The sequence below is a fragment of the Neofelis nebulosa genome, chromosome 3, assembly GCF_028018385.1.
Source record: "Neofelis nebulosa isolate mNeoNeb1 chromosome 3, mNeoNeb1.pri, whole genome shotgun sequence".
Taxonomy (NCBI): domain Eukaryota; kingdom Metazoa; phylum Chordata; class Mammalia; order Carnivora; family Felidae; genus Neofelis; species Neofelis nebulosa.
Window position 1 is genome coordinate 124,703,932 of NC_080784.1, and position 16,932 is coordinate 124,720,863.

General features: G+C 34.2%; 1 protein-coding gene across 5 annotated transcripts in view; it reads right to left on the minus strand.

The window, feature by feature from the left end:
- Positions 1-16,932, minus strand: part of RAP1GDS1 (Rap1 GTPase-GDP dissociation stimulator 1) — a 170,344-nt gene that overhangs the window by 14,193 nt on the left and 139,219 nt on the right. For 4 of the 5 annotated variants that reach the window (XM_058721851.1, XM_058721853.1, XM_058721855.1 and 1 more), the window contains 6 exons: positions 12,411-12,554; positions 11,847-11,978; positions 10,246-10,380; positions 9,148-9,273; positions 8,249-8,388; positions 2,104-2,230 (listed from right to left, as the gene is read on the minus strand). In XM_058721851.1, coding sequence (XP_058577834.1) covers positions 2,104-2,230; positions 8,249-8,388; positions 9,148-9,273; positions 10,246-10,380; positions 11,847-11,978; positions 12,411-12,554 — 804 coding nt within the window. The remainder of the gene's footprint in view (positions 1-2,103; positions 2,231-8,248; positions 8,389-9,147; positions 9,274-10,245; positions 10,381-11,846; positions 11,979-12,410; positions 12,555-16,932) is intronic. The other variant, XM_058721852.1, reaches the window with a different exon arrangement.

A 16,932-nucleotide genomic window follows, 5' to 3' on the forward strand; every position in this document is an offset into this window, starting at 1 on the left:
AATACTGGTATGTACCTACCATCGAACACTATTCAGCAATAAAAAAAATTATTGAGACTCAAACAAATTGGATGACTCTTTAGGAAATTATGGGAGACAATCCCAAATGGTCACATACTACATGATTCTATATATATAACATTTTAGAAATGAAGGGAAGATTAGTGGTTTCTAGGGATTAGAAGCAAGGTGAGGGGTAAGAGTAGGAGGTAGGTGAGTGTGGTTATAAGTGGAGGGATCCTTGTGGCATTAAGCCATTCAGTAGCTTGACTGTGGTGGTCGATACACAACCCTACACATCATAAAACTATATAGAACTTAACAAGCGCACACAAACAACTGGGGAAATCTGTGTAGGACTGGTAAATTACATGAATAGTTAAAATATTGTTTATAGTTTTGCAAAATGTTACCATTGGGAGAAACTGGGCAAAGTATACAAGGGATCTCTGTAGTATTTTTTTTTAGTTTTACAAAACTGCATGTGAATTTATAATTAAATAAAAAGAAAAAAAAGACTCTTAAAGGTTGCTTTAATACTATTATCATACAAAAGATTTGCAATTCCTTAATCATATCAAACACTTGTAAGGAAACAAGGCTAGAAAAATATGGTTTTCAAAGTGGGTTGTGTATTAAAAACTATTATCTTAAGCCCAAGGAGCCTAGAAAACATTAGGTAACAATAAAAAAAGTATGTACTGCCTTTTATATAATTCTACGGTAAGGGGACCAGATTCAGGCAAATGCTCTGCTATCAGGAAGCGATGCAATTACAGCTTGTTTGGAAGATACTGGCACAAAACCAGATTCATCCCAGGCTGGGTGGTCAAGCCTACTCTGAAATTGCCCCATCACTTTAAACCATTTAAAATCATGCCATGAACCCAGTTTGGTATTCAATGTCCTCAATGATTCCCACCTTCATTCATCATAGCTCCTCCAACCTAACCCTCCAAGATGGTTGGCCTTCTAGGCTGATTCCACCCAAATCCTGTGTTAAGTCATGACTAATCCAGGACTCAAAATGACCTCCAAAGCATCTCTAACTATAGGCCAAGTCACTGAGAATAAGCATATGTTTTCTTGAAGTGTTTTATCTTTAAAATTAAGAAAAATTTTACATCCTATTTATACCTGTGATTTTTTAAAAACTTTTAAAATTCAAAACCCTTTTAGATGAAAAAATCCAAATCTCTCACATCTAAACTCTGAGTAAATGTGACACTAGAGGAAGATATATGATGTTTATGTTTTGGCCTCTCCCTTAGGATAGGGGTTGGTGGGTCCACTTGCTCTTGTGTAGAATTATGGATATAAGTCATCACTGGGAATTAAGAGGTGATCAGTTAACAGTGTTTATCTAAATGGCTTTGACAGGACAAACCTACTAAGTCTATAGTCCTCCTTTGTGGAAAGCAGCCTCAGGCCTTAACCACAGGCATGTGACTGATTGTCCCCAGCTAACTATATCAGAGATTGGTTCCTGGGACAAAGGTTACTATCCATAAGCTAGATGCCTATGAACTAGCTTCTCAAGAAGAATTCTGACCAAGAGGGATGCTGTATACTAGACAGAAATTAACTAATTTAAACTCTGCTTTTGCAGTATTCTGAATGTAAAACACACAGAAGACTGACCCAGAAGGTGAAAATTTAGAATGAGGGCAATACTGTAAAGCAATAGAAACCATAGTGATAGAAGGAGATAAGAGAATCAGTAGTAGAGATGGAAGAGAAGGTCTGGGTCACTGGAAGAGTAGCAGACTCTAAACCCGCTGTTGTATTCTAAATAATGTTTCATTTCTCTGGGAGGCCTGCTGAAAATGTTTTCTGTATTCACTAAGTGCCTATAACTTGAAGTAACATTTAAGAGTCAAACTCTAAAAAAGAGTCAATGATTGGCCTAAAAATGTTACCGAAAGCAAAAGCTGTCGTGGCAATCTACAGAACATGATCTCCTATATTCTTAGCTCTAGGTTGCAGACACACACTAGCAAAAGGCTTCTAGTCAAGGTTTTGTCTGACTTCTATTCCACTCCTGTGCTTCATTTCATCCAAGATAAAAATAGGAGAAAATAAGTTTGACACTGGGGTACTTACCCAATTCTAAACCTGCTATTAATGCCAAAGCAACAAGGGCTTCATTCTGCATTATTACATGTTCACTAGTTGCCATGGTAACTAGATGCTTGATGCCACCACTCTGTACAATGGTTTTAATTACATCCTACAATAAATAAATATCAAAGAATTATAAACTTTACTTTTAAACAGAAAGAAACTGCACTATAGTCAGTCAATTCATTGTTAAATTGAGTGGTTTCCTGACAGTGTCCTGTATGAATCGTTACATTTAACCATATTTTTTTTTCTTCACAGAAGAAAAGGAAAAAGCTTTTAGCTTTAAATAAATTCATCAAAAGATGACAACTTAAATTACCCAGGTGGAAAAGACCATTGCAGTTCATAGAGAGGAATAGGGAGTCCCAGAAGCTACCAAAGAAATAAAAGTGTGATTGCCCCAAATGTTGCCTTACCACAGGATTAACAAAAGAGAGTAAGACTTGGAATAACAACAACAAAAAAAGTCCTTCCTTTTAAATATTTATTAAAGCACCAGGCAGTTGTTCCCCAGGTGATCCAGGTAAAGTCTCTTGTTTTTTTAAGCTTTTATGTCTTTGTTGGATCTGACAAAACTGGATTACATGCAAAGGGACTTGAGGAGAACTTACATCAAAATTCTGTCTCCCTCGGGCACCTGGGTGGCTCAGTTGGTTGAACGTCCAACGTTGGCTCAGGTCATGATCTCAAGGTTCGTGGATTCAGGCCCTGCATCAGGTTCTATGCTGACAGCTCAGGGCCTGGAGCCTGCTTTGGATTCTGTGTCTCCCTCCCTCTGCTCCTCCCCCCTTCGTGCTCATGTGCATGCGCTCTCTCAAAAATAAACATTAAAAAAAAAAATTGTTTCCCTCATTTCTCATGGTACCTATAGCTCTGTCTTCTCCAATGGCAAAGGAGACAGTGTGCTCCAGATTGAAAAAAAGCCCAGTGCCAACATTGACCAAGGAAATTACAGAACCTCTCTGCATCTTGGTGACTTTTTCTATAATGCTGGAATAATGTGTTATCATATGTTTGTGTGATAATTACACGGTTATTACATAAAAAGAACATATAAGAATATATGGCAAAAGTCAGATTTTTAAAAATGGTCATGTTTATTTATTTTTTTGTTTTCATCTCAAAGTTTTGTTGCCTGAAAACTCTTGGCTTAAATATGATTTAGTGCAAAGTCTCAATTAGAGAATTTTTAAAAGTAATTTTCTTGGTTCTTACTACTTTCAGTCATTTGAAGTGCCAGATATTAAATACCCCATCTGCATTACCTTCAAGAGTATAAAACTACTGTAATTAGAAATATTTTTAAAATTAATCTGCTAAAATATTTGAAAAAGGGTTATTTTTATTTTTTTACTGTTTATTTTTGAGAGAGAGTGTGTGAGTAGGCAAGGGGCAGAGAGAGAGGAAGACACAGAATCTGAAACAGGCTCCAGGCTCTGAGCTGTCAGCACAGAGCCTGATGTGGGGCTCGAACTCACAAACCGTGAGATCATGGCCTGAGCCAAAGTCAGACGCTTAACCGATTGAGCCACCCAGGCACCCTGAAAAAGGTTTTTTTTTTTTTTTTTTAATGGTTCCACCTTATATAAATTCTTAAGAAAACTATCTGTAATGTCTTTGCTTTGAGCCCAAACAACATTTAGAGATCAAACAATCTAAACTGATGGGGTCCTAGTACTGAGATTTTATGGTAGTTGTGTTCTAGCATCCAACAAGCTTTTTCTCATCAACCTCTTTTAGTCAGTGAAAAATGATCTTTTAAAATCTCTTCTAATGAAAAGAAAGCCTCTCAACACACTGCTTACTGGGTGGGCACTTTATTGAAACAGATATAAAATTCTTAAAATTAGTGAAGCATTTTATAAAAATCACAAAGGAATTTATTGAGTAAAGACCACAAGAGATTCATAGACACACATGCAGTCACCTAATGAAGGTTCCTGGCCTATTATTTCATCATTTATTTTGTGATTCACCCTGGAAAGTCTACTGTAGTAGAAGGGGCAGGTCATGAATGAAGAAGGAAACTGTATATCAGAAGCAAATAGCTCCCCCATAAGTTCAAGCATAGGTCCTTTTCCATCTCAGTTTTTTGAACAGATATTGAAGTTTTTTTGTTTTTTTTTTTAAATCCCTTGCCCTCTCTCCTCCTACTTCAGTAAGTTTTACTGAGTAGGTCCGCTATGGAGTTACTGTGCCTGACAGAATGGGGGATAAAAGACAAATGAAGCATTGTACTTGTGTTATATGACAAGAGAATGATATTGATAGCTGCCCTCTATAGAGCAACCACTACACGCTGGACATTATACCGGGTAGCTTACAGATATTAGCATATTTTTATCCTCAAAGAAAATCCCATTAGCTAGTATTTTCTCCAGTTAATAGACGAAGAAACTGAAGCTCAGATTAAGTTATGAAAATTGTCAGTGATTAAGAGGTAAAAAGCCATGATTCAAATCCAGGCAGTTAGACCGTTTGTGGTCTAACCAAAAGTAAGTGTACTGAATTCATCATAGTGCCATGCACAGGCAGTCACTTAATGTGTTCTAAAGAGGCTCTATGGATGTATTTTAAAGTTACATTTTTAAACTTCAAGATATTAAAAAAAAAAAAAAAAGGGATATCAGCACTATTCCACAGAGCAAAGAGGTTCGTCTGGAGAATTACAAATAATTTCAATATCCACATCTAAAAATAATTTTAACTTTTCTAAAATCATTTCACTTATAAGTAAACTGTAGAAATAGTAAGATATTTTTCTGAGTAATCCTTCTAAACCCTAGATGTATCTGCAAAATCTCCAAAAATTTTGGACATACTTTAATGCTTTACAAAGTTTTAAATGATGTGTTATTTTGCAATCCTGTTTCTCAAGTTTTCTTATGGAAAGCTAAATTTTGGTACATACATAACCAAGGCAAATTATCTATGTAACAGTCTTGCATATTTAACTTTTACGGTCAATATGCCCTTAATAACTGAGATAAATTCCTGCTAAAAACTTTGTTGAAAACTGTATAATAATACTGATTATTACAATGTAATGTTCTGAAATAGGCCTGAGTTCAAGGTAATTTATAAGACTGCAGATTGGTGTAGGCACTGAATCACCTAACAAAAAATTTTCTTTCTCAACTTTGTAGCATCAAAAACTACTTCTCAGTATAGGATTTAAATGTCTGTCAGATGAATGAGCGAATGACTAAAAATATTTGTTTAGACAAGTTTTTAGCTTGATAATTGAGGAAGAATGTTTTACTCTTAAAGGAAAGAAAAAAGTACCTTTGACAGGAGGTAATTTTTATGTTCCTAACGTAGAGGCAAAATATATTTTCTGTTTTTGATATCTAAATCAGAAGGTCCAGCTAGTTGCTCAAGAGTTCTAGTCCAGGGCACTCTTTTGAAGGAAGATGTGAATTTACCTATTGGCACAAGTGCAGAAATATACTGTATATGGCTGAGATGACTAAGCTAGTGTGAAACCCTGTGAGTCAGTGCAAACTTTCAGAGGGTTGGACTCTAAGACAGAATTCAGGGTGACTTTAAAAGGAGTAGGATCTTCAAAGTTTAAAAATAACACAAGGACAGAGCTATAATTCACAACAGTTGGTTAAGGATCTACAGGAATGTAAAAAAAAAAAAAAAACAAACAAAAAAAAACAGAAAAAAACCCTTGAACCTAGTGTTTAAAAGCTTATTCCAGAGCAGCATTTTCCAAAGTATGTTCAGTGGAATGTATTTAATAGATGCAACTTGCAAAAAAGACCCACTGTGCGATAGTAAAGGATGTGTTTTTTTTTTGTTTTTTTTTTTTAGAGTAGTGCTAATGTGTGCTGTGAATTTCAAAAGCAGGGAAAAGAAATGAACTATTTCTCTAATCTGATCGTACAACCGTTTCTCTTTGTGGAATATTCTTTACGGTTATTATTCAATAGAACATGTTCTGAAACTGCTCAAAAGGAATCCCAGATTCCACTTCAATGCTTGTGAAATTTGAAAATAATTCTGATCTGGAGCTCCACAAGGAACACACCTGTGTTCTGATCATTAAAGTATGTCAATCAAGGTTCCTATTGCTGCTTAGCAGCAATATACACTCAACTGTAGGAAAGATATGCAAAAAAAACCCCCAAACAAAACCCAGTCTATTTGGTACTGAATTATAAACATAAAGTTATAATGTGCCCATAAAGTTATAATCTTGTATCATGGCTATTGTATGTAAGTGATGAATCACTAAATTCTACACCTAAAACCAATTTTACCATATAGGTTAACTAACTAGAATTTGAAAAAAAAAATTGAAAAGAAAAAAAAATAAGGGAATATTCAAGGGGGGAACTGTTTTCTTTAAAAAAAATTTTTTTTACATTTATTTAATTTTGAGAGAAAGAGTGCACAAGTGAGGGAGAGGCAGAAAGAGGGAGAGAGAGAATCCCAAGCAAGCTGTGCACTGTCAGTGCAGAACCCGATGTGGGGCTTGAACCCACGAACCCTGGGATTATGACCTGAGCTGAAATCAACAGTCAGATGCTTAACCGACTGAGCCACCCAGGCGTCCCTTTTGTTACACTAACTAGAATTTAAATAAAAACTTGAAATAAAAAAAAAGATTCTATGGGGGAAATTGTTTTTGTTACACACACACACACACACACACACACACACACACACACACCCTAGAAAGGTACAATGTAATGTTGCTCTTGTCTTTTTAAAGCACCTACGTGTGATGGATGCTTAATGGGTACCGGAAAGCTTTTTTGCTGGGGGAGGGGAGAGTAGGGGTTTAGATGAGGGAAAGGGAACCCTGTGATAAATATTAGCAGAAAAGCCTCAAATCTCAATTTAGTCTAACAGTTTAATGAATTTAGTTCCAAGATTAGGTTAAGAAGTTGTGATGCATTTTCCCATGGACATAAGTGAAATGGTCAAAAGGCTCACTCTGGATAACAGGCTTAAAAAAAATAAAAGGTATATAATACAGATACTAAATCAGCTGGCCTAGCTTCCCACCATTATGATCTTTAAAATAATTCATTTAGTCATTCACTGAACAAACACAGGTTATCAACCACATGTCAGACACATACTAGACTGGACACTGCTATAAGAATGGATTTCATCCAACTTTGTGAGTTCAGGGCACCATATACTATCTAGATATCATTTAATTTTTAATATCATTAGCTAGCTTGGTCAGTGCTTGGTACACAGAAGATATTTTACACTGAGGATAGTGGTAAAAATAACAACATCAACATTTATGGTGATTCCATTTACCGAGTGCTTACTTTGTCCTACATTCCAGTTGAGTACTTCATATAGGTGATCTCACTGAATCATTCTCACAACACTTTCGGGTGGGTATCACCCCAGGTTTAATATACTGAGATGTGAAAGACACTTGACCAAGTAAATAGTGGGGATACTACGTGAACTCCTCTGTCTGATTCCAAAGCCTTACTCTTAACTATCATGGACTAGAACTAATTAAAAGCCTCAATTTTCAGTTCTTTTTTCAGAATTCTGGATCACAGGCATCCCTCATTTCATTGCACTTCATTTTATTATTGTGTTTCACAGATACTGTGTTTTTTACAAACTGAAGGTTTGTAGCAGCCCTGTGTTAAGCAAGTCTGTCAGCCATTTTTCCAACAGCATTTGCTCACTTTATGCCTGCATCACCCTTTGGTAATTCTCACAAAATTTCAAACCTTTTCATTATTATTATGTTTGTTATGGTGATGTACGATCAGTGATTGACAACTCACTGAAAGCTCAGATGACGGTTAGCATTTTTAGGCATAAAGAGTTTTTTTAATGAAGGCATAAAAATGATTTTTTAAAACATGTTATTGCACACTTAAGAGACTACAATATAGTGTAAACACAACTTTATATACATTGGGAAACCAAAATGTTCATTTGACTTGCTTTGCTGCATTTTCACTTTATTGCAGTGTTCTGGAACTGAACCTATATGATATTTCTGTGGTACACCTGTAATGTATTTATATATAAATAGTGAAATGCAAGCTTATTTATAGGATCTATGATATTGAGTTTCCAAAGGGGCTACTTGCAGGTTTTCCAGCAAATGGTTTCCTCTGGAACTTACTTTTGATTTACTGTGTCGTATGAGGGCAGACAGCAGTCTGTTTGACTCCCCCATCACACCAGCATGATCTTTGGCTTCACACCATTCCACCAAACGCTCCACTAATTTAACATTCTTTCCCAGTTGTTCAGCAGCTTCTGCTATAGGAAAGAAGGCAAACCACAAAAGAAACAATCACTGATAGGCAACCAACTGAAGTAACTGGCACAGACTGTAAGAGTGCAAAAGGAAACTATACATCTAAAACCACAGCACAATGATTTTATTAAGAACTGCGAATACTCCGTATCTGATGGACTGTTTAGCTTTTTCTATAAAGTTGTGGACTTTCATACAAAATACAAAAATACAATTTTATACTCTTGTGGTTCAGCCTGGTAGTCTGTTAGTACTCTGGCAAAATACAACAAAGAGTATCAGAAGGACTCTGAGGAATCAATACAGACAAAGGTTTAGAATTTAGAAATAAGTAAATAAACGTAACTCATTCCAAGCAGTGGTTTTCATGGTTGTTTCTGTAAACAGAAAAATGATCTCCCTGTTTGCCAAACAAATTTAAAAAAATTTCGGCTGTCAGTATATTGAAACATGATTCTTAAGACAAAGTAAAAATGGGTATGAAATACTAAAACATAAAAACCCTTCAGAACTGCTAATGAATCAGTAATAAACCAGGATTATATGTACAATAAAGAGATGCAATATAATTTCCATTTAAAGTCAATTATAACCAAGCATGGGGATTAATGAATGGAGCTCTAAAACCAATCTCTTTTTGCCTTTTATTTGCCATTTATCTTTATGATTACATAATTCTCAAAGCTAAAAACAAGTCCTTTTCAACTAAGGCACACTGACTGTCATACCAAAAATGTACCTTGGGAAAGCATTTCTTTTACCTTGTGCATCTATTAACATTCTCAACGTTCCCAGAAGTTTGAACTGAACTGGGGGCATTTCGGACTTAAGGAATTTCAAAACTGCCTCGGTGACTCCAGCTGATAACATCTTTGCTTTATTTACAACTAGAGAGAGAGAGAGAGAGAGAGAGAGAGGAAAAAGAATATAGTTAAAATGGTGCTAGCATTCTTGATGATAGTCATTCAGTTCAATATACATTTATTGTCTTACTATTTTTAAGGCCCCACGTTACATTTTTCTACTTAAAGGTCATGTTGCTTTTCTGTGTATTTTAAGAATGGGACTGGGGGTGAGGGTAATTATCTTGTTTGTCTATAGGAACATAACATACAAAATCATACATACTGGCTTTTTAAACCTAATCTCAAAACACTTAAACAATTTGAAAAGGAACTCTGACAATGTTGTCTTCTTATTTACAAAAAGCACAATTCCTCAGGTTTAATGTTTCTTTTTACCTGTGTTCTTGATCCAATTGTGTTACTATAGATGCTATAGACATTAATAAGCAATATTAATCTGTTATATGAAGCAAATTGATATCTTATAGATTGTATCATCATACAGTTATACTATTTTACCTAATCAGAAATTTATTTTTAGAAAGTAGAATAATAGCTTTATCTCCTGTACTATTTACCATGATAATGTGATTTCATGGCTCAAAGTGTCTTTAATCCAAAGACACATTAAGGCTATTTTTAAAAATTATGTCTGCTTATACAGAAGGGGAAAACCCCCCAGAAGTCATTCTTATAGGGACTCTCTTAAATGATGCTATTATCCTACCTCAACTGAAGATGCTTAAAAAAGCTTAACCATACAATATGATGAAAATCTAGGAGTTTACAAAAGGTAACAGAATATTTGAATGATCTGAACAAATACAACAATTATACCTGTACAATCTTAGAAAACTTATTTGATATATCTCCATTTATTAGTGAGAAAAATATAAATAATTTGAAGATTTTTTTTCTTGGTCAGGGCAGGTCCACAAATCACATAAAATAAACACCTTCCCAAAACAATAGATCTTATTTCTTACATAGTTATTCACCATTCTTACGTCTTACCTGGAATGGCCAGATTTCTGAGGGCACTTAATGCTGCATGCTGCACAGTTACATTTCCATCTTCTACATGTCTGTCCAGTAAATCCATAAGTTTTTCTACAATTCCATTGTCTACCATATGGATACAATTTCCATCTGAACAAAACAAAAGCATTTTTTCCTTTCCTCTTTACAAATACCTATAAATATTTTATAATAGTGATGCCTATCAATTGTCCATTATACATTAGGGAAAATGGAACTACATGAAAATAAGATGAATTCCAATACTTTCTCCCATCAGATTTATAGATTTTTTTTCTTTATTGAGTGAGAAGTCATGACCAGAAAAATCTGTAGCATAGAGCCTGACAATATATTAGATGAGTAAATAGAAACCACATGCTTAGAATGTCTACCAATAATTTTCATTTATAGTCAAGTAGGCCTAAGTCCTGCTAATGTTACAGTGACAGTACTCTATATTTTGTTATCATGGTTGATGTTTATTTTTCAATGATAAAACTTTTGAAATATGTATGTATAAAGCAGAGAGAATACTATAATGAACCACTCACTACTCCACATTTACCTTCAACAATTACCAATATTTTACTATTCCTAATTACATCACTAAGGAGTGAATGATCATCCTCAGAAGGAAGTAAAAATGAAATAAGCCATCCATCATGATATACAATTCACATTAGAATAAATTCAAGCTAAAAACAAGAAGAACCGATTTTCCTAGACACAGTGTAAGTTTCTAGACTGAACAGAAGTTCCAGACTTCAGAAAGGAACATGAAGGTCTGGTGCCTTGGAAATGTTATTAAAGCAAATTAAATATTCTAGTCTAAATGAGAGGATTGATTACTCACACTTAAGTTCAGTAGGCATAAAAGGATAAATAAGGCACAATAACCCTACAAATAATACTCACATTATTAAATTAAAAAATCACCAGGCGGGGCGCCTAGGTGGTTCAGTTGGTTAAGCAATTGACTTCAGTCTGGGTCATGATCTCATGGTTCATGGGTTTGGGCCCCACATCAGGCACTCTGCTGTCAGCACAAAGCCCACTTTGGATCCTCTGTTCCCCCCTCTCTTTCTGCCCCTCCCCTGTTCGTTCTCTATCTCTCAAAATAAATAAATAAAAACTTAAAAAAACAATCACCAGCCAAGAGAGCATATCCTCCCAGGTAAGAGGATATTAGAATGGGACTCAAATTTACTGATCTCTAAAGTATAGAGTACTCAAAGAAGGACTTTACAATCACTATTCATGATCTTTAAAATACCAGGACTTAGTTAAATTGCACAAAATATGTAATTTGCTAGAAACAGCACTAAGTAGGGGTGCCTGGCTAGCTCAGCTGGTATAGCATGTGAATTTTGATCCTGGGGTAGTGAGCTCAAGCCCCATGTTGGTAAGCAGAGCTTACTTTAAAAAAACAAAAACAAAAACAAAAAAACACTAAGTATTTCATATCTCTAAAAAATTAAGGTAGCAGTACACTTCATACTAACTTCTGAACTGTTCGTTTTAGTACATGTAACGGTGAACAAAAACAAAAACAAAATAGAACATCTGATTTAAAAAGGATAATATGAGATGCTTACCATTTCTGGCAAAATTTGCAATGGCCAGTGCTCCAGCAAGCTGTAGCTGGTGGTTATTTGATGGAATCCAGGACAGCACCCTTTGAAACACATTACCTTTTCCTCCTTCAAATAATTTCTGCATGGATTCATCTGGAAGTAAATGAAACAAATAGATAAAAGGAAAAGAATATAGAGCAACAAATCCATATTCCTAAATGAATATCCAACTGGATAACTATATACTTCAGAAATGATATTTCATAAAAGGACAAGTAATGACTCTTTTTATAAAAGAGTTTAGGATTTTTCTAGTCTAAGTCCCAAGTAGCCCTGTAGCTTTTAGTGCCACAGTTGTCCTATCACAGCTCTTTGAATATTGTAAGATAGTGAAAACTCCTCTTTTCCAGGTTCACTATCTCTAGTTCTCTTCATGATGTGTTTAAGGTTTCAAATCATCACACCAGGATTAAATGAGGCAGGAAAATGAGAAAATGCCTAATATATATAGTGTTCACAAAAGAGACAATACATTAAAAAAAATCTAATAATCATGTTCTTAGGTTGACTTAAATTATAACTCACCTCCAAGAAGTAATAAAACCATTAGATCTGAAGCAGTTTTGAGCTCAGCAATATCATCCTCTTTTTCACTATCCACTTTCTCCTGAACAATCTCTAGTAGACATTCTACCAGCCCTGCTTCCACCAGCTGTAGTTTAATAGCATCTAAAAAATAATGTGAACAAAATAACCAAAACTTGAGATGAAACAGAAGTTCTGGTATAAGCAACCTATTATGAAGACTTATAAGAAATCAAGAAAATGCATGATTACATAATACATGTTTGAAGATTTGAGTTTCAAAAGGAACTATCTGACAGTGCAGGTTATATACACAAAAGTTTTATTTCACTTTTCTTTTTTACTTGACATTAGGGCACTTTTTGCAATGTCTGCAGCACCTAAACAAATTGATTCTCAGCTTTGAAGGAAAGTAATAGCACTCCACTGTTATTGTAGATATTATGCTCATGTTTTAAAAAGGTAATACTATTAAATACACTGTTTAAACTAAAACAGATATGCTGTTATATAAAGTAAAAATATACTCACTAATGGCATGTGAATAGAAAGTTATTGAAAAGTAAAGAGCTATTAGTAAATTTCAAACTATACCATACGTATATATTTGGATTCATACTTGTATAGATGTTATTTTTCTAATTTTTAAAATGTTTATTTATTTATTTTTTTTTTGAGAGAGACAGAGTGTGAGTGGGGGAGGGGAAGAGAGAGAGGGAGACAGAACCTGAAGCAGGCTCCAGGCTCTGAGCTGTCAGCACAGAGCCCTACATGGAGCTCAAACCCACGAACCATGAGATCATGACCTGAGCTGAAGTCGGACGCTCTACAGACTGAGACACCTAGGTGCCCCTAGATGTTATTTTTCTAAGGCAGCTAATAAATCTGTAACTTTCTGAACTTTAAAAGCCATGTTTTGAAAAAGGACTTCAGGTTTTCATTAATTTCAAGTTTGCTTGGGTGATGGATCTTTGGTGGTTCATTAGACTATATTCTCACTACATCTGAATAGGTTTTAAAATTTCCATAATAAAAGTTGAAAGAAAAAAATAACTTTTGAGCTTTCTGATAACCGACAGTGTGAAGGTATTTTAACAGAAAAATTTACATCCCAATTATATTGTTAAAAATTCTCTTCATAGTAAGTTCTATTCTTTATCAAATTGTTTGCACCCCTAATAACTTTTTTTTATTATAGAACTTACTTAATTGCAGGTTTTATATTCATATCCATATCTGTCTCCCTCATTAGAGTAGACATACCTCTTTCATCTTTGTATTTTGACCTAAACTGGTCTACCTAAATGTTCTGGGTATATTTATACAGCTTACAATAAATGTAGATGAACTGACCTTAGAAACTTGCTACATAGAAATTTTTAAACTTAAATTTTATTTTTTAGTTGGATTTTATTTTAGCCATTGGTTTCCCTAAGCTGTATATGTGCACATATACAGCAATGGCAGCTTCAGGTTATTATTTGGGAGAAACAAAGACCTTTTTTATACTTGACATTTTCTTTTGGGCAATTTTAAGATATAAAATTTAGGTTTCATTTCCCCCTAACACCAGGATCACTGATAATCTTTAGAATATTATCTCCAGAATACACAGAATATTCAAACTGGAATATTTTTCTAAAAGGTACACTTGTACTGTGCTATGCTGAAAGTAGGGCGTTTCCTTGGTTACAGAATGCTAGGGCTAGAAATGTGTGGTGACTAGAATCAAAGCCATGTTAAAAAAAAAAAAACCTTAAAATTCCTAAAAACCTTGAATTATACAAATCCCAATTTAAATGTCTCCTTTGCACATAAGGAAAACCAAGGGTGATATACTAAGGATAGTCCAGAAACAAGTTTTCAAAGGTATCATTCAATTTGCTGCACGATTATAAGATAGAAGTGAAGATAGTAAAGGAGAAAACATATAAGAAAAACTTTGTTATTTTGACATATTACAAGAAAGGTTACAGGTAATTCTATGGCATAAAATTGACTGAAGGTCACCATAAAAATTTCATTTGGCCAAACCACCAAATGAGATGAAAAACAACTTTCTGCCTAAAGAATAAGATCTAAGGCATTTAGAAAATTTTAAATCTGTCAAGATTAAAATTTATAGATCTCTCCTCTCACAGTTTGACTTTAATCATATACATATATATGTGGGAGGCTTCAATAGCCTTATTAAGGAAGATCAGCAAGGCAGTCTGCCAAAGCAGACAGCCCAGCACCATTTATTAACATCATTCTGCCTAAGGACCATCTATCTTTATAACTATTATTTGCATATGTATGTATGTATATAATATGTATGTGTATATATATATATATATATATATATATATATATATATATATACACACACATATATATATATATTTTAAAATCTTTTCTAAATGGTGAAAAAAGCCACAAATGCAGAAAAGTGCATAATATACATATTAGCTTAATTATTATTAAGCAAATTACCATGCAGCTACCACCTAGATCAAGAAATTCATTGCCAACATCCCAGGAAGCCCCTCTGTGCATTCCCTTTTCCTATCACATATTCTTCCCTCCAGCCCTCTAAATACTTGATTTTTATGGTAATCATAGTCATACTTTTCCTTATTGCTTTATCAAATGGGCATTCCTAAAAACCAGTTTAATTTTACCTTTTTTTGAACTTTATATAAGTGGAATCTTACAATACATATTTTTCAGTGTTGGCTTTTCCCTTTCAATGTTTATAAGATTCATCTATACTACCGGTTATAGTTGTCTTCATTCCTTTTTGTAAGTATATATTTTTCCATTATATGAATATACCATTATTTATTCTACTGTTAATGGATAGGAGTTGTTTCTAATTTTTCATTATTATAAATAGTGCTAAGAACATTCCTGTAATGGCTTCTGGTGCACATGTGCATGTTTCTGGGTACACTTTAAGAGCAAAATTGTTGGGTCACACAGAATACAATCTCCAACTCAACAGATACGGTTTTCCAAATTGTACCAATGTACACACCCACCAGCATGTAACGAGTTTCCACTACTCCACAACCTCCACATTTGATATTATTATACTTTCCAGTAGATACATGGTAGTATTTTATTGTGATTTTATTTTGTATCTCAGTTATTAATGAGTTAAGCATATTTTCATGTTTATTAGCCATTTGGATTGTATCTTTTGTCTAGTGCCTATTTAAATTTTTTATGCATTTTCCCACTGGAATTTCTACATTAATGATGTAATTAATTTCTAATTAATGATTTGTGGGAGTTTTTATATATTTACACACTCTTTTGATTATGTGTGTTATAAATATCTTCTCTCACACACTGTCTTGCTTTTTACTCTTAATGGTGTTTTTTTGGTGTCTTTCATTTTCATTATTAGAAAGTTTTAGCCAAATTTATCAATCTTTTCCTTTATGCTTGAGATTGTTGTGACCTAATAAAACTATACTCCAAGGCCATGATGATATTCTTCTATCTTCTATTTTTTAAGGTATGCTTTCTGGTTTTAACTTTTCCATTTCGCTTAATAATCTATCTGAATACCTTTTTTTAGTACAGTATGAAATAGGAGTTTATATACGTGTCTTCAATTGACTTTTCCCCCCATATTCCCAGCATTGTTTATTGAAAACACTGTTCTTTCCACACTGTTTTGCAGTGACAACTTTTCTTCCTCCTAATAAAATAAGCACCTATTAATGCATCTATTTGTTTCTGGGGTATCCTGTTCTACTGGTCTTCTCATTCAGCCTAGCACCAATACCACACTGCCTTTTAATTATTATAGTTTTATCAGAATAAAGTTTTATTATTGTTATGCAGTAAAACCAGTTTTGCTACTTTGTTCTCTTTCAGTGTCTTGGCTATACCTGGTCTTCTGAGATTTGGTTAGAATTCATTGAGTCTACAGATCAATATGGGGAGATATAATACTTTTACAACATATCATCTCTTGATGCTTTTCTACAGTTTTCTACAAGAGACCCTGCACATCTTTTATTAGTCCATTCTTAAAGTATTTTGTTTTTTATGCTTTATAAATAATATATTTCTTAAAAATGCATTTTGTAACTATTTTTTGGCTGATTTATAGGAATAAAATGTTTTTGATTTTTTGTTTGCTTATGTTTTGCTTTGGCTAGCAACATAACTCATTCTAAATTTTTTTTTTTAATGTTTATTTATTTTTGACAGAGAGAGCATGAGTTGGGGAGGGGCAGAGAGAGAGGGAGACACAGAATCTGAAGCAGGCTACAGGCTCTGAAATGTCAGCACAGAGCCCCATCCAGGGCTTGAACTCATGGACCATGAGATCATGACCTGAGCCGAAGTTGGCCGCTCAACCAACTTAGCCACCCAGGCACCCCAACATAACTCATTCTAATTAAAAAACTCACCTATAGATTCTTTTGAATTTTTGACATATATAACCATATCATCTATGAATAAGGAGGTATATGTTATTTATTTGTTTGATGTCTTTCCTGTATCTTTTCTCTACTGAACT